Here is a 15,251-nt window from a genome sequence, read left to right as displayed (position 1 = left end):
GACAGCAAGCTATGTAAGTCTGCAACCAAACGCGGTATTATCGCTTTCATTCGACCACAATGAGGATACATTATTGCGTGCGTAAATGAACTACAAGTGAATGACAATTAGACTTTTACGCAGTCATTGCGCGCTAAAGAGGCAGCTTTGAGGAGATCCCTGAGACGCGAGATGTTCTGTTTGAACCTGAACACCCAAAAAGCAATGAGGAACGATTTAAAGTAGAAAGTTTGCTGTCATTCACTCATTAATTCCGACATCCAGTTACATAAATGGTAAATTAAGTGAAAAACAGACTCCACCTTAATGCACTGACAATTTCGACTTCCCTTGTCATTACATTTTAATTTTTAAAAGACAATTAAGCAAAATAGAAACTCATTAACATTAACTCATTAACCTATTGTAAATTAAACACAATTTATGCTATCATTAATGAAGAAAAGGCACCCAAACCAATTAAAGCAAATTAACTATTAGCACCCTTCCCAAGTGCAATTCAAAACAAAACAAACAGTTGTCCACGCGTTGAAAGACACAGCTTCACCTCAATAAAATGATGTTTTTTAGACTACTGGCTATTATTCTTGCAGTATTTCACACATGGCCGCTAAACAGGGCTCAGCCAGATCATATCCAGAAGTATAAGCGGACACTGGCACAGAGAGCGGATCGAGCGCTTGCTGGAGAACAGTGCGGCTCAATCAGCGGCAAGCGGCCGCCGCGCTCCGCGGCGCAGCAGTACCCTCTAGCGGGCGTCGCTGGGCGGTACACTCGCTTGATAGACTTGCACTTAAGGAAAAGTAAAACGGTGAGGTCGTGTTCAGGTGAGTGCGGCTCTAGTGGCATAGATGCGGTTGAGTTAACTAACTGGGATATTAATGAGAGGGAGATATTTGATGAACCCCAAGAAGAGACTTTCATATGGAAGAAAGAAGGCAAACAGTTACAGAGGGCCACAGATTCTGGCTCTAGAAAGTCCATATCAAAAGGACACCCTTTACAGAGAGAACAGGGAGGTGAATTGACAGACAGCTTGTCCTCGCTAAGAAGGGTTGCAAGGAGCCTTCTGGAGTTCAACAAAGAAGAAGTCCCAAACGATACAGCACAGCACACCCATATCCACCACACTGACTCCTCTACAGAAAACGAAGAGTATTCCGGGGAGCAAGAGGGGCTGCAGAGCACTGCTGGGGAGCTGTGGAGGGAAGATGTACGCAATGTGCCCGCAAAGTGGATGACAGCCATGTATTTTGGCGGCCAGGCGGAGCAACTAAAGGTGAACCCTGCATTTGGCATAGACCTGCCCCGCTCCAGGTTCACTTTAGAGCTGTGGGTCAAGCCGGAGGGTGGCCAGAATAATCCTGCCATCATTGCAGGTGGGTGACTGCATTCATACATCATTCTCATTGTCCAAAATCATGTTTTCCATGTTGGAAGCAGGGATGCAGCTTTTTCTTAGGTTCTTAAAACTGGTTTTCTAGGAATTGGAATTGTCATTGGCTATTACTTAAAGCAGCAGTTATAACTTGAAGGATACATTATTTACAATTAGCAACTGTCTAATCAGAATAAATAGTGCTGAAAGGCATACAGCCATACAGACCAAAATGATTATAGAAAGTCAGATTCATTCCTCAAACTAGCCTCAGTTCATCAAGTGCATCAAATGGTGTGCGGCGGACTCTGTGTTGTGTCATGGCTTTGACACGTTGTTGTTTTATTTAAGAGGCCTTTGTTTGAGGATTTCAGCTGACAAGCAGGTGAAAGGAGAATGGGGAAATCAGCTGCTTACGAGGTGCAAACAATGAGTAGTGCTAAGGGAGGAGTGTTAGAGGAACAAGTGGCCACCACCTGCTCAATGTATCCTGTCTGCTTTATTTAATCACTTGTTTAGTGCATATGGCGCTTTGCGTTTCCAAGGTTTGATTCATAAGCTGCATGTTCTGGACACCGTACTCATACTGACAGCTAGCTGCCATCCAGCACAATTGTTTGATATATTTAAAAGATTTTCAAAGCAGAAACTAGGTGGTTTTTTTCGCATGCAAAGCTGATGTGTGAAATGTTGTCTGTTAATGCTTTCCAATTGTTTTGTGTGGTGTGTATATATATATGTGTGTATATATGTATGTGTGTGTATATATGTATGTGTGTGTGTGTGTGTGTGTATAGGAGCTTATTTTCCTCCAGCATGTTAGTTAGAGTTATCTTGTTGTATGGTTTTGACAGGCATCTGAGTTGACTTTTTCGAAGCGCACATTATGATTACAAAAACAAACAAAATAAGCTGTGGAACATCACAGAAGGTGCCAGATCCCCCAAGGGAGCTTTCATAATCAGGTAAATGTGCATTTTTGTATGGCTGCTGAGGAGGGTCAATGTGGAAATGATTATATTTGGAAATGCTTCTGAGACTAGTTCCCAGTAAGGAGAACAAAGCCCAGAGTTCTCTGGTTGTAACCTGCACGAGGCTTTTCCTCTACCATGGATGCCAAAATACATGCTTTTAGGCGAAAGGGGGTACAAATATTATTCATCTGTTTCTAACACTGATGAGTCATCTATCAGACCTCAAAGAGAGCATTAGATATTCCATTTTAAAATTATACACCACTTGGAGAAAATCAGTATTCCCCAATGTCATCAAATCTCACAAACATCTTAAATAAATGAGGGTTTCTACCATCTTGATATTGTTAAGATTGTATTATTTCCCTTTGACATATTCGTCATCATCACTAAAATCATGTGAACATTCACTCCAGCTCTTTCTGAGGTCAATGGATTTCTTTTATCAATCAGTGGACGAATCTATTGTTATAAAGCCAGTTTTTAAAAAATTCCTCACGCTGCCAAATGAGCGTTCAAAGGCTTTACTGGAAGTGGTCTTTTCAGCGCTAAATATTAAGTGATACTGTTCGAAAACATTCACTTTTTCTCTGTCTCTCATAAACACTTATCATATCGAAGCCATCAGTTATACAAGGTTACAAAGAAAGTATTTATTTAGCACACTTTGTCTCAAGCCAAACTCGCCACTCCAGGCCAGTCTGAGGTACTACTATTATGAGTCTTTTATTCAGTGGGAGACAGACACTATAAAAACAGTAAGATAAGAACTCAGGCTTTGAAAATGTAGTAGCATCCAAGTGGATAGTACTCTGGAATGGTTTATCTTCGAATTCATGACTGCAGGGCTGATACAAGCAAAAAATTTGCAGATGTTGTCACACGCTGGAGCTCTGCACACACATCGGCAGGCTTTTCCAATGAATGAAATTTCAGTGTGGTCCACGTCCCTCAGGATATTTTGTTTAAAGCTGCCCATCTCTCGTTCTCCTGTTTGCAGGGAATAATGCACCCGAGTGTGTATGTGCTCGCATGTGCGTGTGTTGTTGGGAGGGTGAAGGGGTTCCCTGACCTCTCTCTGTCCTTCGACGGTAACATCTGGCTGCCAGATGTGACTGCTCCTAAGAAAGGCGGCTGGGAATATCAGTGGATTTGTTGAATGGAAATGACTTAAACTCTTAAACTCTTCAGATAATTAAACACCAATTACTCTGTGCTTGATGAAGCTCATTGACTCCTTCGTTTGTGTTTTTTTTCTAGGCGTGTTTGACAACTGCTCGTATCCCTTGAGCGAAAAAGGTTGGTCTGTTGGGATTCGAGCAGCAGACCCTACAGGAAGAAAAGATGGCAGGTTTTTCTTCTCACTTCGCACTGATCGGGCGCTCAAATCCACCACTATCATCGCGCACCAGCGCTTTCAGCCCAACAGCTGGACTCATGTGGTGGCCAGTTATGACGGCCACAAGATGGCACTGTACGTAGACAACTCCAAGGTTGGCGAGAGCAGAGAACAGTCGGGCGACTTATACAGTCCCTACATCAAGGCCTGTCGCCTGTTTTTGCTTGGCGGGGACCAGTCAGATCACGAACACAGTTTCCGCGGACATTTGGGAGGTGTTGCGCTATGGGGTTATGTGCGCACTCACGAAGAACTTCTTAAAGGTCACCAATCCCATGCAGAGAAACAAACTCCGATATTGTCCCAGTGGGCAGATTTCTCCAAGGTTGAGAATCAGTGGGCACCCTACAAAGACAGTCACAACCCAGTCATTGTGGCTCTTCCTGTCCCCGAGCGGCAACTTGTTTCTCCATTTCTTCCGCCTTCATGTGGCGTGACCGTGTGTGACAATGCCGACTTCGCCTTCAGTTACAACCAGCACTGGCAACTGCGAGCCGAGAAGCGCCTACGCTACCGCATCGTGAACATCTGTAAGGATGACGGCAGCGACCCTACGGTCTCTCTCCTGCAGATCCAGCTCCAACACCAGGCCTTGGAAGACGCCTTCCGTCCTTACAACATCACCCTTGAGCTCAGCATTCACACCATCTACAACTCTTCCCTCCAACGGCGCTTCATCCTCAGCAACTGCCACATTGCCAAGGTGGGGAACCGCCACTGCGATCCCGAGTGCGACCATCCTCTTACGGGCCACGATGGTGGCGACTGCTTGCGCATGGGGCCCTGCTACAACTGGAAGCGGAGGGATGGAGTCTGCAACTCCGAGTGCAACAGCATTCACTATGATTATGATGATGGTGATTGCTGTGACCCCGAGGTCACAGATGTCGCAAAGACCTGCTTTGATCCCGAGTCTTCTCAGAGGTGAGCTTGTGATTCAATATGGTTCCACTTTGGCAACTAACTTGAACCCAGGCATCATTTTAGTGGGATGTGCAAGAGGGTTCATGTTTTGGTCTTAATTCAAGAATTGCAAAATCTTTCTAGCAAAAAAACCCTCAGGATGATATCTGACCGCCTGCTTGCTTCTATAGAAATTGATGCAGGTACCATAGTTAGATACCATGTCATTACATCAACTATGTACATTTATGTCCTTGGCAGATGTGTTCCTACAAAAAGCTGCTTGCATTAAAGTGCTAGGCCGACAAAATGATTGAAAGCGTTTCCCGCTTAAGATCACTGTGAACTGGTTTTTGAGTTCAAGAAATTGACAAAAGTTATGTGCTTGTTAAATTTTCTCACAGCAGCATCAGGAAAAAGGAAACCAAAGTGTCTTATTGTGAAATAGTGTTCACTTTTTTAATTTTTATTTTCAAGATTATCAGAGCATTCTGTATTACTCAACATGCAAAGCATACAAATCGGCCTTCTGGAATAACTTTACAAAAGCATGCAAAATTTGGATGCAGAACTGAGCCAAAGTATACACTTAATGTGGCTAAACAACAAAACCAGAGGTCTCGGCACTATTCATTGTGAAAGGCAAGACAGTTTTGCTCCCGTACAAATTGTTTGATGGCTTACCGCAGTGTCTTTTATTTTTTTCTGCTGCTATGTATGCTACGTAAGTAGATGTTCACAAAACTGTAAAATCCTGAAAATGTGATTACACCAAGTATTTTTATCAACAGGATTAATTTGCTGAATGTCAAATTTCCAGATACAGTCTAGGAAGTGTTGTTCCAGGCTCAGTGTGCAACGAGACCTTGTGTCTCAGCCACCAGCTGTTGACATTTTATGGTTGCTTGAAAACAAGCTTTTTTCAAGAACTGCCTATCTGTTCCTGAAGGGCTCCTATAGAGATTAATAGGGCCCCAATGATACCATTGGATGGTGGTCTAAGAAACACTCTTTTGGTTGTTTTACACTGAGACCCTTTTTAAGAGGACAACAGCAAGTTCATAGCCAGAATCCACAGGCAGAATATTTCTTTCTGTCCATGGCTGGTGGATAATAAATCAGTTGCACGCCATCTCAATGCTGTTTGCACCAAGGGGTTAAGGTTTGACTGATTAGCATGGCCCTGTCGCCCCTAGTGGAAGATGACGTAATTACACACTCTGCAGATCATTTGCCTTCATTTACAATAAATTACATTTGAAAATTCATTAAAATATAAAACAGTTCTTTAAAATTGTAATATGTATTCACAATATTACCATTTTTACTGTATTGTTGATCAGATAAATGCAGTCTTGGTGAACGAGATTTGTCTCAAAAGCATTAAAATCATACCAACCCCAAACTTTTGAGCTGCAGTTTATATATCATCAACATTTCTTTGTTTGAAAGGCTCTTATAAGTGTGCAAGGGATAATTCTCCTTTTCAAAGATCAGGATAGTCACTAAAGAGCTTGGGGCTTGTTCCAATCAGCTTTAGCATGATGTAAGTTTCCTGCGTTCCTGTGCCAGCCGAGCAACTGCCATTGAGATGAATGGGAATACTAAAAGATATAGCCTTCTTCAGGGAATTTCAGACCTCCTTATTTCTACTAAGGCCAACAGTTTGTAGTAGTGGTGACCTGGAGTAGCATACTGTCCTTGGCATGCTATACTCAAAAAACAATCCAAAGGTACTGAATAACCCAAAGGTTAATTTACTGGACTTGTTTTCCTCTAAATATGATGTGTCAATAAGTATAAATGATAATAGCCAACGGGACCAAACTAACCTTGGGCTCATAGACTAAGCCCTTAGAGAGGTCTTTCCTTACCATGCTGGAAGAGTGTATCACTAAGGCTGAGGTCCAGAGTTTGCAGAGAATTAATGCAGGGATGACATTTTGATGGAAATTGTATAGCGTGCTTTTTATGTGGAGGTCTGGGATTTTAATGTTTTGCTCTGTGAGTTATAGCCCAGGTATCTGCTGCTGGGCAGTGAAGCTTGAGTACTTGCCAATGGCTGTCACTACGCAAATTTGTTGTTGAAGTAGAGAGAAACAGCACAAGGGAACCACCAGGTGCTTTTTGGCAAGCTCCAGAAATGGAACGAGAAGAAAGCAAAGACATTTTAGTCCAGACATTTAAGCCAATAGAACTGAACTACCTGATAACTCTTCTCTTTAGTAATTAACTTTGATAGATGCTTAGCAATTTCAGTGATTTATGATGTATTTATTTATTTATTAATTTTGCTGCGAGATAGTGGATCGGTGGTTTTGAATATGACTGTTTTAATAAATAGTTTTCTTTTTTGTGTGTTATTCAAAAGGATTGTGTCCACCTGAAAGGTGAAGTGTGTCATTTTTTTTTCTTTCAAAAAATACTTAGGTTAATGCACAGGTAAAACCATTTATTGGATGACTTCATGGAAGTATGAATACCCAGAAAATGTGACCCTGGACCACAAAACCAGTCTTAAGTCGCTGGGGTATATTTGTAGCAATAGCCAAAAATACATTGTATGGGTCAAAATTATCGATTTTTCTTTTATGCCAAAAATCATTAGGATATTAAGTAAAGATCATGTTCCATGAAGATATTTTGTAAATTCCCTAACATAAATTAAAAACGTAATTTTTGATTAGTAATATGCATTGCTAAGAACTTCATTTGGACAGCTTTAAAGGCAATTTTCTCAATATTTAGATTTTTTTTCACCCCCATATTCCAGATATTCAAATAGTTGTATCTTGGCCAAATATTGTCCTATGGAAATTTTATTTATTCAGGTTTCAGATGATGTATAAATCTCAATTTCGAAAAATTGACACTTAATTTGGTCCAGGGTCACATATGTAGGTGTTCAAAATATTTTTAATTCATTCATCTTCTAGGCCCGCCTGTAACCTCTGATGTTGATATCGGGACTCTTCATGCCAAAAACCCATTAGACCTTTGGAAAAAGGTTTTTGAAAGGGTTTTCCCACCTGAGGTACAGTTTCCTGCTGTGTAAACAATGATAATGGTCAATAATGTCTGCCTGACCCCTGACCTTTTTGTCTTCAGAACATCAAGGAACGTAAGGAGCTGAAAGATCCTGCCAAAGACCCCCAGTACAGTGAGCCCCTTATAGACTCTATCAGAGCTCAGAAAGACCAGGTAAAATAATTATTGTCACTGTAAAATCACCCTTCAGCAAATATTTGTCTTCTAGTAACCTCTAGTCATGTGTGTGTATATAACTTATTTATTCAGGTTTCAGATGATGTATAAATCTCAATTTCAAAAAATTGACCCTTATGACTGGTTTTGTGGTCCAGGGTCACGAATGTGCTTGTAAAACATTTCTTTGTTTGAGTTATCTGACATGTCAATGGTGTAAGTTTAGGACAGATGTACCTGTTTGTCTAAATAATGGAAGATGGACTCTATCTATCTATCTATCTATCTATCATCAGTTTGTTGATTATATTTATATTTTTTGACAAATCTTTTTGACAACGTTTTGACGTTGTAATGTCTGGTTGACCCTTATGACTGGTTTTGTGGTCCAGGGTCACGAATGTGCTTGTAAAACATTTCTTTGTTTGAGTTATCTGACATGTCAATGGTGTAAGTTTAGGACAGATGTACCTGTTTGTCTAAATAATGGAAGATGGAATCTATCTATCTATCTATCTATCTATCATCAGTTTGTTGATTATATTTTTTGACAAATCTTTTTGACAACGTTTTGACGTTGTAATGTCTGAAATCAATGAGTGCAAGTCAAGAGGGCAAATATTCAGATGTTACATTTTTGTGGCAGAACCCACTTCCGTCTCAGGATTTAACCATGTGCCAGTCAATCCCTGGTGCCTACCAACCCGAGTTTCCGTGATTGCTCTGATTAGAGGACTGTGCTGACAGTTGAACATTTTCATTTGCTGTTGTTTTGTCATGTTGTATTTGTTCCCTGAATAAGCATTTTTGTGGCATCAGTTGGTTTGTGGTTAGTATTCGATTTCCTTGTTGGTAGCTTCGGAACAATGGACAACATGTAATTTTTATTTTTGCTTATTTATTAGCCTATTATTATTACTATTATTGTTTTTTTTTCATAATTTATTTGTTATTACATCTGTATGTATAAAAATATGTTCTTCCTCAAACATATTCAAAGATTGGACTGGTAAATACTGTCAGCACTCTCTGCGACAATTATTATAGTTGGGCTTGGAGAGAGTATTTATTTATGTGTGGTATACTGTTCACTGAAGCCACTAGAAATGCTAATTGTTTTGGTCTCTTACTCTGTAAAATGTGATTTGTTGCTTAAAAGTACAAAAGTTTGTAACCTAGTTGCATTAACTTGATTTAAATTTTTTGGTAATGTTTAAACCAGTAAACCAGTTCACCCAAAAATGAATGAATGCCTTTCAAAAATGAATGAATTCTATCATCATTTACTCACCCCCAGGTTTTTCTAAACCTGTATGAATTTCTTCTGTTGAACATAAAAGAAGATATTTTAAAGAATTTTGGTAACTGGTCCCCAATGGCTTCCATAGCATAGAAAAAATAGGGGGAGGACCAGAAACTGCTCGCTTACCCACATTTTTTAAAATATGTTCTTTTGCGTTCAGCAGAATGTGAGGGTGAGTAAATGATGACAGAATGTTCATTTTTGAGTGAACTATCCCTTTAACTTGACCCATTTAATTTATCCAAAGCAACTTTGGACATTGCATTCTAAGTGAATTTGGTTTCCTTTTCTACACAGTTCACACTCACTTTCTGTAAGGAAAGCCAATTCTTTGAATTGATTTGTATGAATATTTTGTAAAATAAGACAGCAGAGGAAGTAGGCAGGATTGAATCGCGACACTCAAATATGTGTCCTTGTGAATTCACAGCTTATATTTGTCATGCCTATTGTACCATGACTCATGCCTTATACTTAGTCTTATACTTCATACAATGGCTCATGACGTATACTGTACTACTTTACCTTTCGTAATCATTTACCACTGTCTACTGTTGTCAACATTTATTATGGATTTGTTTAAATGGCACATTAATCCGATTCATTTTTCAAATCCGATTTTTAGGACTTACTGACCTTGTGGCCATATTTCAGTTAGTGAAATCAGATCTGTTCAGTGTATCTACATCAGTTGTGATGACCTAAGTGTCAGCAGCGAGATGCCAAGAGACATAAGAGAGGCATTTTGAGAAGAGAGGACAGAGATTAGAAAATTTTGCTCATGCACATGTCCATTGTGTTCAATATTTGGTCTAGCGGTCTCACAATATTCTGCATCTGATTGGCTTTACTTAATTGACAACAATTCACAATGTAAAAAAATCTGAATAAATAAACTTTCCATTGATATATCGTTTGTTAGGATAGGACAATATTTGGCCGAGATACAACTATTTGAATATCCGGAATCTGAGGGTGCAAAAAAATCAAAATATTGAGAAAATTGCTTTTAAAGATGTTCGAATGAAGTCCTTAGCAATGCATATTACCAATTAAAAAATTAAGTTTGAATATATTTATGGTAGGAAATTTACAAAATATCTTTACTTAATATCCTAATTATTTTTGGCATAAAAGAAAAATCGATAATTTTGACCCATACAATGTATTTTTGGCTATTGCTACAAATATATCCCAGCGACTTAAGACTGGTTTTGTGGTCCAGGGTCACAAATTGTTAAATCATTTAAATTCTATTGCTCAATTAGCCCTAGGAGAGATTTAGGCAACACTCAAGAAGCACTCAAGAAGATTGGCTAAGCCTTTGCTTGTTTAATAAAAAACGACGTAAGAAGTACGATACTTGGTTTATTCTCACATGGAACGGCTCCAAGAAACAGTAGGTGGTTCAGCTAATAGGCTCGACCCTTCGGCACGATCCAAAGGCCATTAAGAACCGGACCTCTTCAAACCAACAGCTCAATGATATGAGATGCAAATATGGAAAGCCGTATTAACATTTAATCTATAAGCCGTACTAGTAGGTATCTATTTTCATGCTACTAGTGCTTATTTTTTAGATACTAGTATCTTTTCCATTAAGTACTAGTACTTATTCATTAGCTACTAGTGCTTATTCTTTAGCTACTAGTGCTTATTCTTTAGGTACTAGTGTTTATTCTTTATGTACTAGTGCCTTTTGTAAAGTTACCAATACTTATTCATTTGATAATAGTTCTTATTTATTAGATACTAGTACTTATTCCAATAGTGACTAGCATTTAATTATACTCTTCTTGATAAGAAAAATTAGAACTAGTACTTATTTTTTAGTTACTAGTAACCTTTTAGACCAAAGATATCCTGAACTTAATAGATACTAGTATTTTTTAAATTTGCATTTCTGCCCAGTATGGTAATCGTATGTTGAATATTAATGAGCCAGCAACATATAGGAGAGATTATACAGGAAACGAAAACAAGGAGAAGGATGCACTTTTTTTTTGAAGGAACCACATAGAAAAAAACAATAATTTGTACACAAGCACATAGAAAACGTATTTTTGTCAGTTTTGTAAACACTGTAATTTCGTAAACATAGTAGCCTAATGTGTTTGTTGGTTGAGTGACCTCTGGTGGCAGGATGGAGATAAGACACAAATTTTAATATATATTATTTTCCTCTTTTTCCTCCAGTAAAAACAATAAATATCATATCAGGGCTGTACGTTAACTTTTTTTGCATTATAAAAAAAAAAAAAAAAAAAAAAAGGTTTGCTGTACTTGTAAGGCTGCACAATTTGGCCAAAAATGTTGTTTTTACCAATATAACTAATAATGATTATGGTTATTATTTATAAATAAAACATTAAACAAAATAAGGAATATTACTTTTGTAATAACACTATTTCACTATGATATACAAAACTGTGTATTTAATAATAAATATAATAATAAATATTGCTGCAAGAAAAAGAACTTTTTTTTACACTTCTCTACACTGGAGAAAAACATAAGGATTTGCAAAAGTTTACCTCAAAGTTCTTAATTATTTTTGCTATTTTTACCCAAATTAGGGTTTTGTGAGCAATAATGAGTACTCAGTTGTAATTTCTTTTTCATTCATACTCGTCAACAGAGGGCGCCCTTGCGCAGAAACTCCACAAGTGAGGCTCACTGATGACATTCCGGGAAATCCCTTATAGGGACAAAGACATTCAGCTTTCGCTGTAGATGTAGCCTAATAGCTGAATAACATGCAGATAGGGCATTTTACTGATAAAGCATTAAGAAAATAAATAATGATTGCGACATTTTATGGTTTTATCTTTGTTCTTCAAGCCATCTTGGGTATTTTTATAAGAATAAAGTATATTTAAAATGCAATAAATTGCAAAAAATTTAAAATTTGTTACTAGTAGCAATATAATAATTACTAGTCACTATTGAAATAAGTACTATTATCTAATAAATAAATACTAGTATCTAATAAATAAGTATTAGTATCTAATAATAAGTACTAGTATTTAATCAATAAGTGTATCTAATGAATAAGTACTAGTAACTTTACAAAAGACACTAGTACCTAAAGAATAAGCACTAGTACTTAAAGAATAAGCACTAGTAGTTAATGAATAAGTACTAGTACTTAATGGAATACATACTAGTATCTAAAAAATAAGTACTAGTAACATTAAATTATATACTAGTGCGGTTTATAGATTAAATGTTAAAACGGCTTGCCATAGTGCAAAGGCTTAAGCAGCTATGAAAGCAAAAGAGAAAAATGTCATGTGACATATTCCAAAGTAAAAATAAGTTAACATCACACATCAAAGCGCCTCTATGGCGATTTATCACAGCTGGGAGTAGAATAAAAAAGCGGGTAGTCGTTTCATGCGCCATAAGCAGTTCAAACAATTATAATCCCTAATCATCATGACATAAAGTGATTTTTTTATGACTGTTGTTATTAAAACTGCTAATAAAATTCAAGATGCGAATTTTTAAAAAAAATTTAATTTTTGTAATAATGTATGTATGTAATCATGTAATACCATGGAGTAATGTTTATGTTATTTCTCTTACAAATTCCATTTGCTTACTTCTGATGGCGTGAACTAAACTATTTAAACCCTTGTTGTTTTAAACTGGTAATTCAGTAAAATTTGAAATTGTAATTCCCGTCTAAATCTTGAATAAACTAAATCCATCAAGGAAAAATGTAATAACCTGCATGTTGTTCATTGATGTTTATGGCAGTTCCCTTAATAATAACTTATTTTCTATGCAAAGTTTCTTGACTGTGTGTCAATATCTCTGATGCAGGGCTTATCTGAGCGTGAAGGAACTGAAAGAGCTGCTCCATCTGAGCAGTTCAGACACTCTCAACGTGTTCTTCGCTAATAATTCGGCACGCGAGGAGCTTGCTGGGGTTGCCACCTGGCCATGGGCAAAAGAAGCTCTTACTCATCAAGGTAAGATGGATCACAAGAGCTCATGAACATGATGAAGTGAACAACCCAAGTCCAGTTTTATTAGAAGTGAGGTTATGTGAAAGTGAAGGGAAAAACAAGCCAAACAATGAAGTGAATTTGAAAACTTAATGATGGCTTATGAAATGATTTGACTACACGAGATAAGACTATTGTTTGGTTGGTTAGCATGGCTCAGTTAGCCCCTGCTGGTAGATGCTGTAACTACACATCTGGTTTTAAAAAGCATCTTTTGTCCATTGATGGCCTTTCAAAAGACAGGAAAACTTTTTTCAGGTAACATAAATCTGAAATATTTCATCACCTTAAAGCAGATGTTTTATTGCTTTTTTTTAAATGCTCTTAAAAGCATGAAATGGATTTATGTTTTCCACTACATTTGACGTCACAGCTCAGTATTGTCAATAGTGAACAGGTTGGGGCTGTGTGCATTTTTGGAAGGGATAAAAAACAGGCAAGATAACATGAGAACAGAACTTTAAAACAAAAGACAACATAATATTTCAAAATAAAAGACCAGGGACTTTACACAAAAACCGTTACGCTAGATCTGCCTCTTGGCCTCTAAACCCAACTGGGTTCATTCTACCATGGACAATGTCAAGTTAAGAACTCAGTTGTTTCCTGTCACTACATTCCCCACAGCACATGTGTTTTTTTGTACCTAATGCCATACATCTTCTTGTTCATGACCGATCACCTTAAATCTTTTCTTTAAAGAAACACATTCTTGTCTCTTCCTCCTTGTTGTGTGTATTTTGCCTTTACAAGATTAATGGGCCGTAATCTCAAGCATAAAAGAAAACACTTGCAGCACGCATAGATTTCCCTGTAGATTGCCCCTTAATCATTAAGGTCGTCCACCAGGAGAGAAGAAAAGGAACTCGACAACAACCAAACAAAAACAAAAGAAGGGTATTACGCTGTTGCCATCTCCATCCAACTGCCAGCTGATTTTATAGCACTCGTCGTTGCTGTGTTTTAGAGCTCATTAAAGTGGTCTAAGTTAAATCCAGCTCCTTTAAAAAGGAGATTTCTCTCAAGCAGGAAGGTTTCTTATGTAAGTCCCCCTCCCTTTGGTTCAGGATGCATGATCAGACATAGTGGTCTTGGCTTTTTGGGTTATAGCTTTTGTTAATGAGATCATTTTGGCCTGTGCGTAGAACGTGAACTTTTAAACCGATATTAGCATGTGTAATTAGCACCAACTTGCTTTTGTGAGCTTAAATTTGCTCATGAGTTTTCATGAATTAACATACAGTCTGTTTCTAATGTGTACATGGTAACACTTTGCATTCATGTTTAATTTGTTAACATTTAGTGCATTTATTAGGTACAAACAATTTTACAGCATTTATTAATCTAGAGTATTTCTAATTTCTTAATATACAGTTGTTCATTTTTATTTATTTTTTATTCGGATTTTAATTTATACAACTTGTAAATGTTAAAAATGCATTAGTATGCATAGAAATGACCCTAAACCTAAATAAGAAATGCTGTAAAAGTATTGTTTTTTTTGCTATTTTTCGTTGCATTAATATGAACATTATAATCTTATTGCAAAGTTTTACCATACTTCATATATTAATACATTTAATTTAATTTTAGATTCATTTTCATTACATTTCTACCCCCTTAAAGATATATTTTAAGTCCCCCAAAAGTTATATATTCTGTGCTTATTACATGACTCTGTTGAATTCTAGACTGCCAAATTGTATCATTTTACTATTGTTTTCTTTTTACATAAGTAGCCATGTAATAAACAGGATAATGCCATCGGCCTGTCTATAGCTATGTTTCCATCCACCTATTTTTATGCGCATTTTGGAATATCGCATAAAAAAAAAACGCACGATAGAAATGCCAAGATGCACAGACATTCTAAAAATGTGCATAAAAACTTATACGCACAATTGAGTAGGATAAACTTTTTATCCGATAAGAAAAAATGTGCATAAACTACGATGGAATCACATTTACCAAATAAATTCCACCATGCGCATCAAAAAAGTCATGTGACTTTGCACAATGGGACGGGATAACTTGACTAACCAGCAGACCGATCTCGTTGCACAGCATCTGAAATGTT

The 15,251-nt window shown here is 37.4% G+C and overlaps 1 protein-coding gene across 1 annotated transcript in view; it reads left to right on the top strand.

Annotated features, from left to right (window-relative positions):
* Positions 1 to 551: 551 nt before the first annotated feature.
* LOC107722077 (pappalysin-2-like) overlaps positions 552 to 15,251 on the top strand; it is a 62,704-nt gene continuing 48,004 nt past the window's right edge. Inside the window, exons 1-3 of the mRNA XM_016530301.1 lie at positions 552 to 1,379; positions 3,613 to 4,675; positions 12,990 to 13,138. Of these exons, the coding sequence (XP_016385787.1) occupies positions 557 to 1,379; positions 3,613 to 4,675; positions 12,990 to 13,138 (2,035 nt within the window). The 5' untranslated portion in view covers positions 552 to 556. The remainder of the gene's footprint in view (positions 1,380 to 3,612; positions 4,676 to 12,989; positions 13,139 to 15,251) is intronic.

Source organism: Sinocyclocheilus rhinocerous, unplaced genomic scaffold (assembly GCF_001515625.1).
Source record: "Sinocyclocheilus rhinocerous isolate Xijiao unplaced genomic scaffold, SAMN03320098_v1.1 scaffold484, whole genome shotgun sequence".
NCBI classification, from domain to species: Eukaryota; Metazoa; Chordata; class Actinopteri; order Cypriniformes; family Cyprinidae; genus Sinocyclocheilus; species Sinocyclocheilus rhinocerous.
This window is presented reverse-complemented; position numbering and strand designations above follow the sequence as displayed.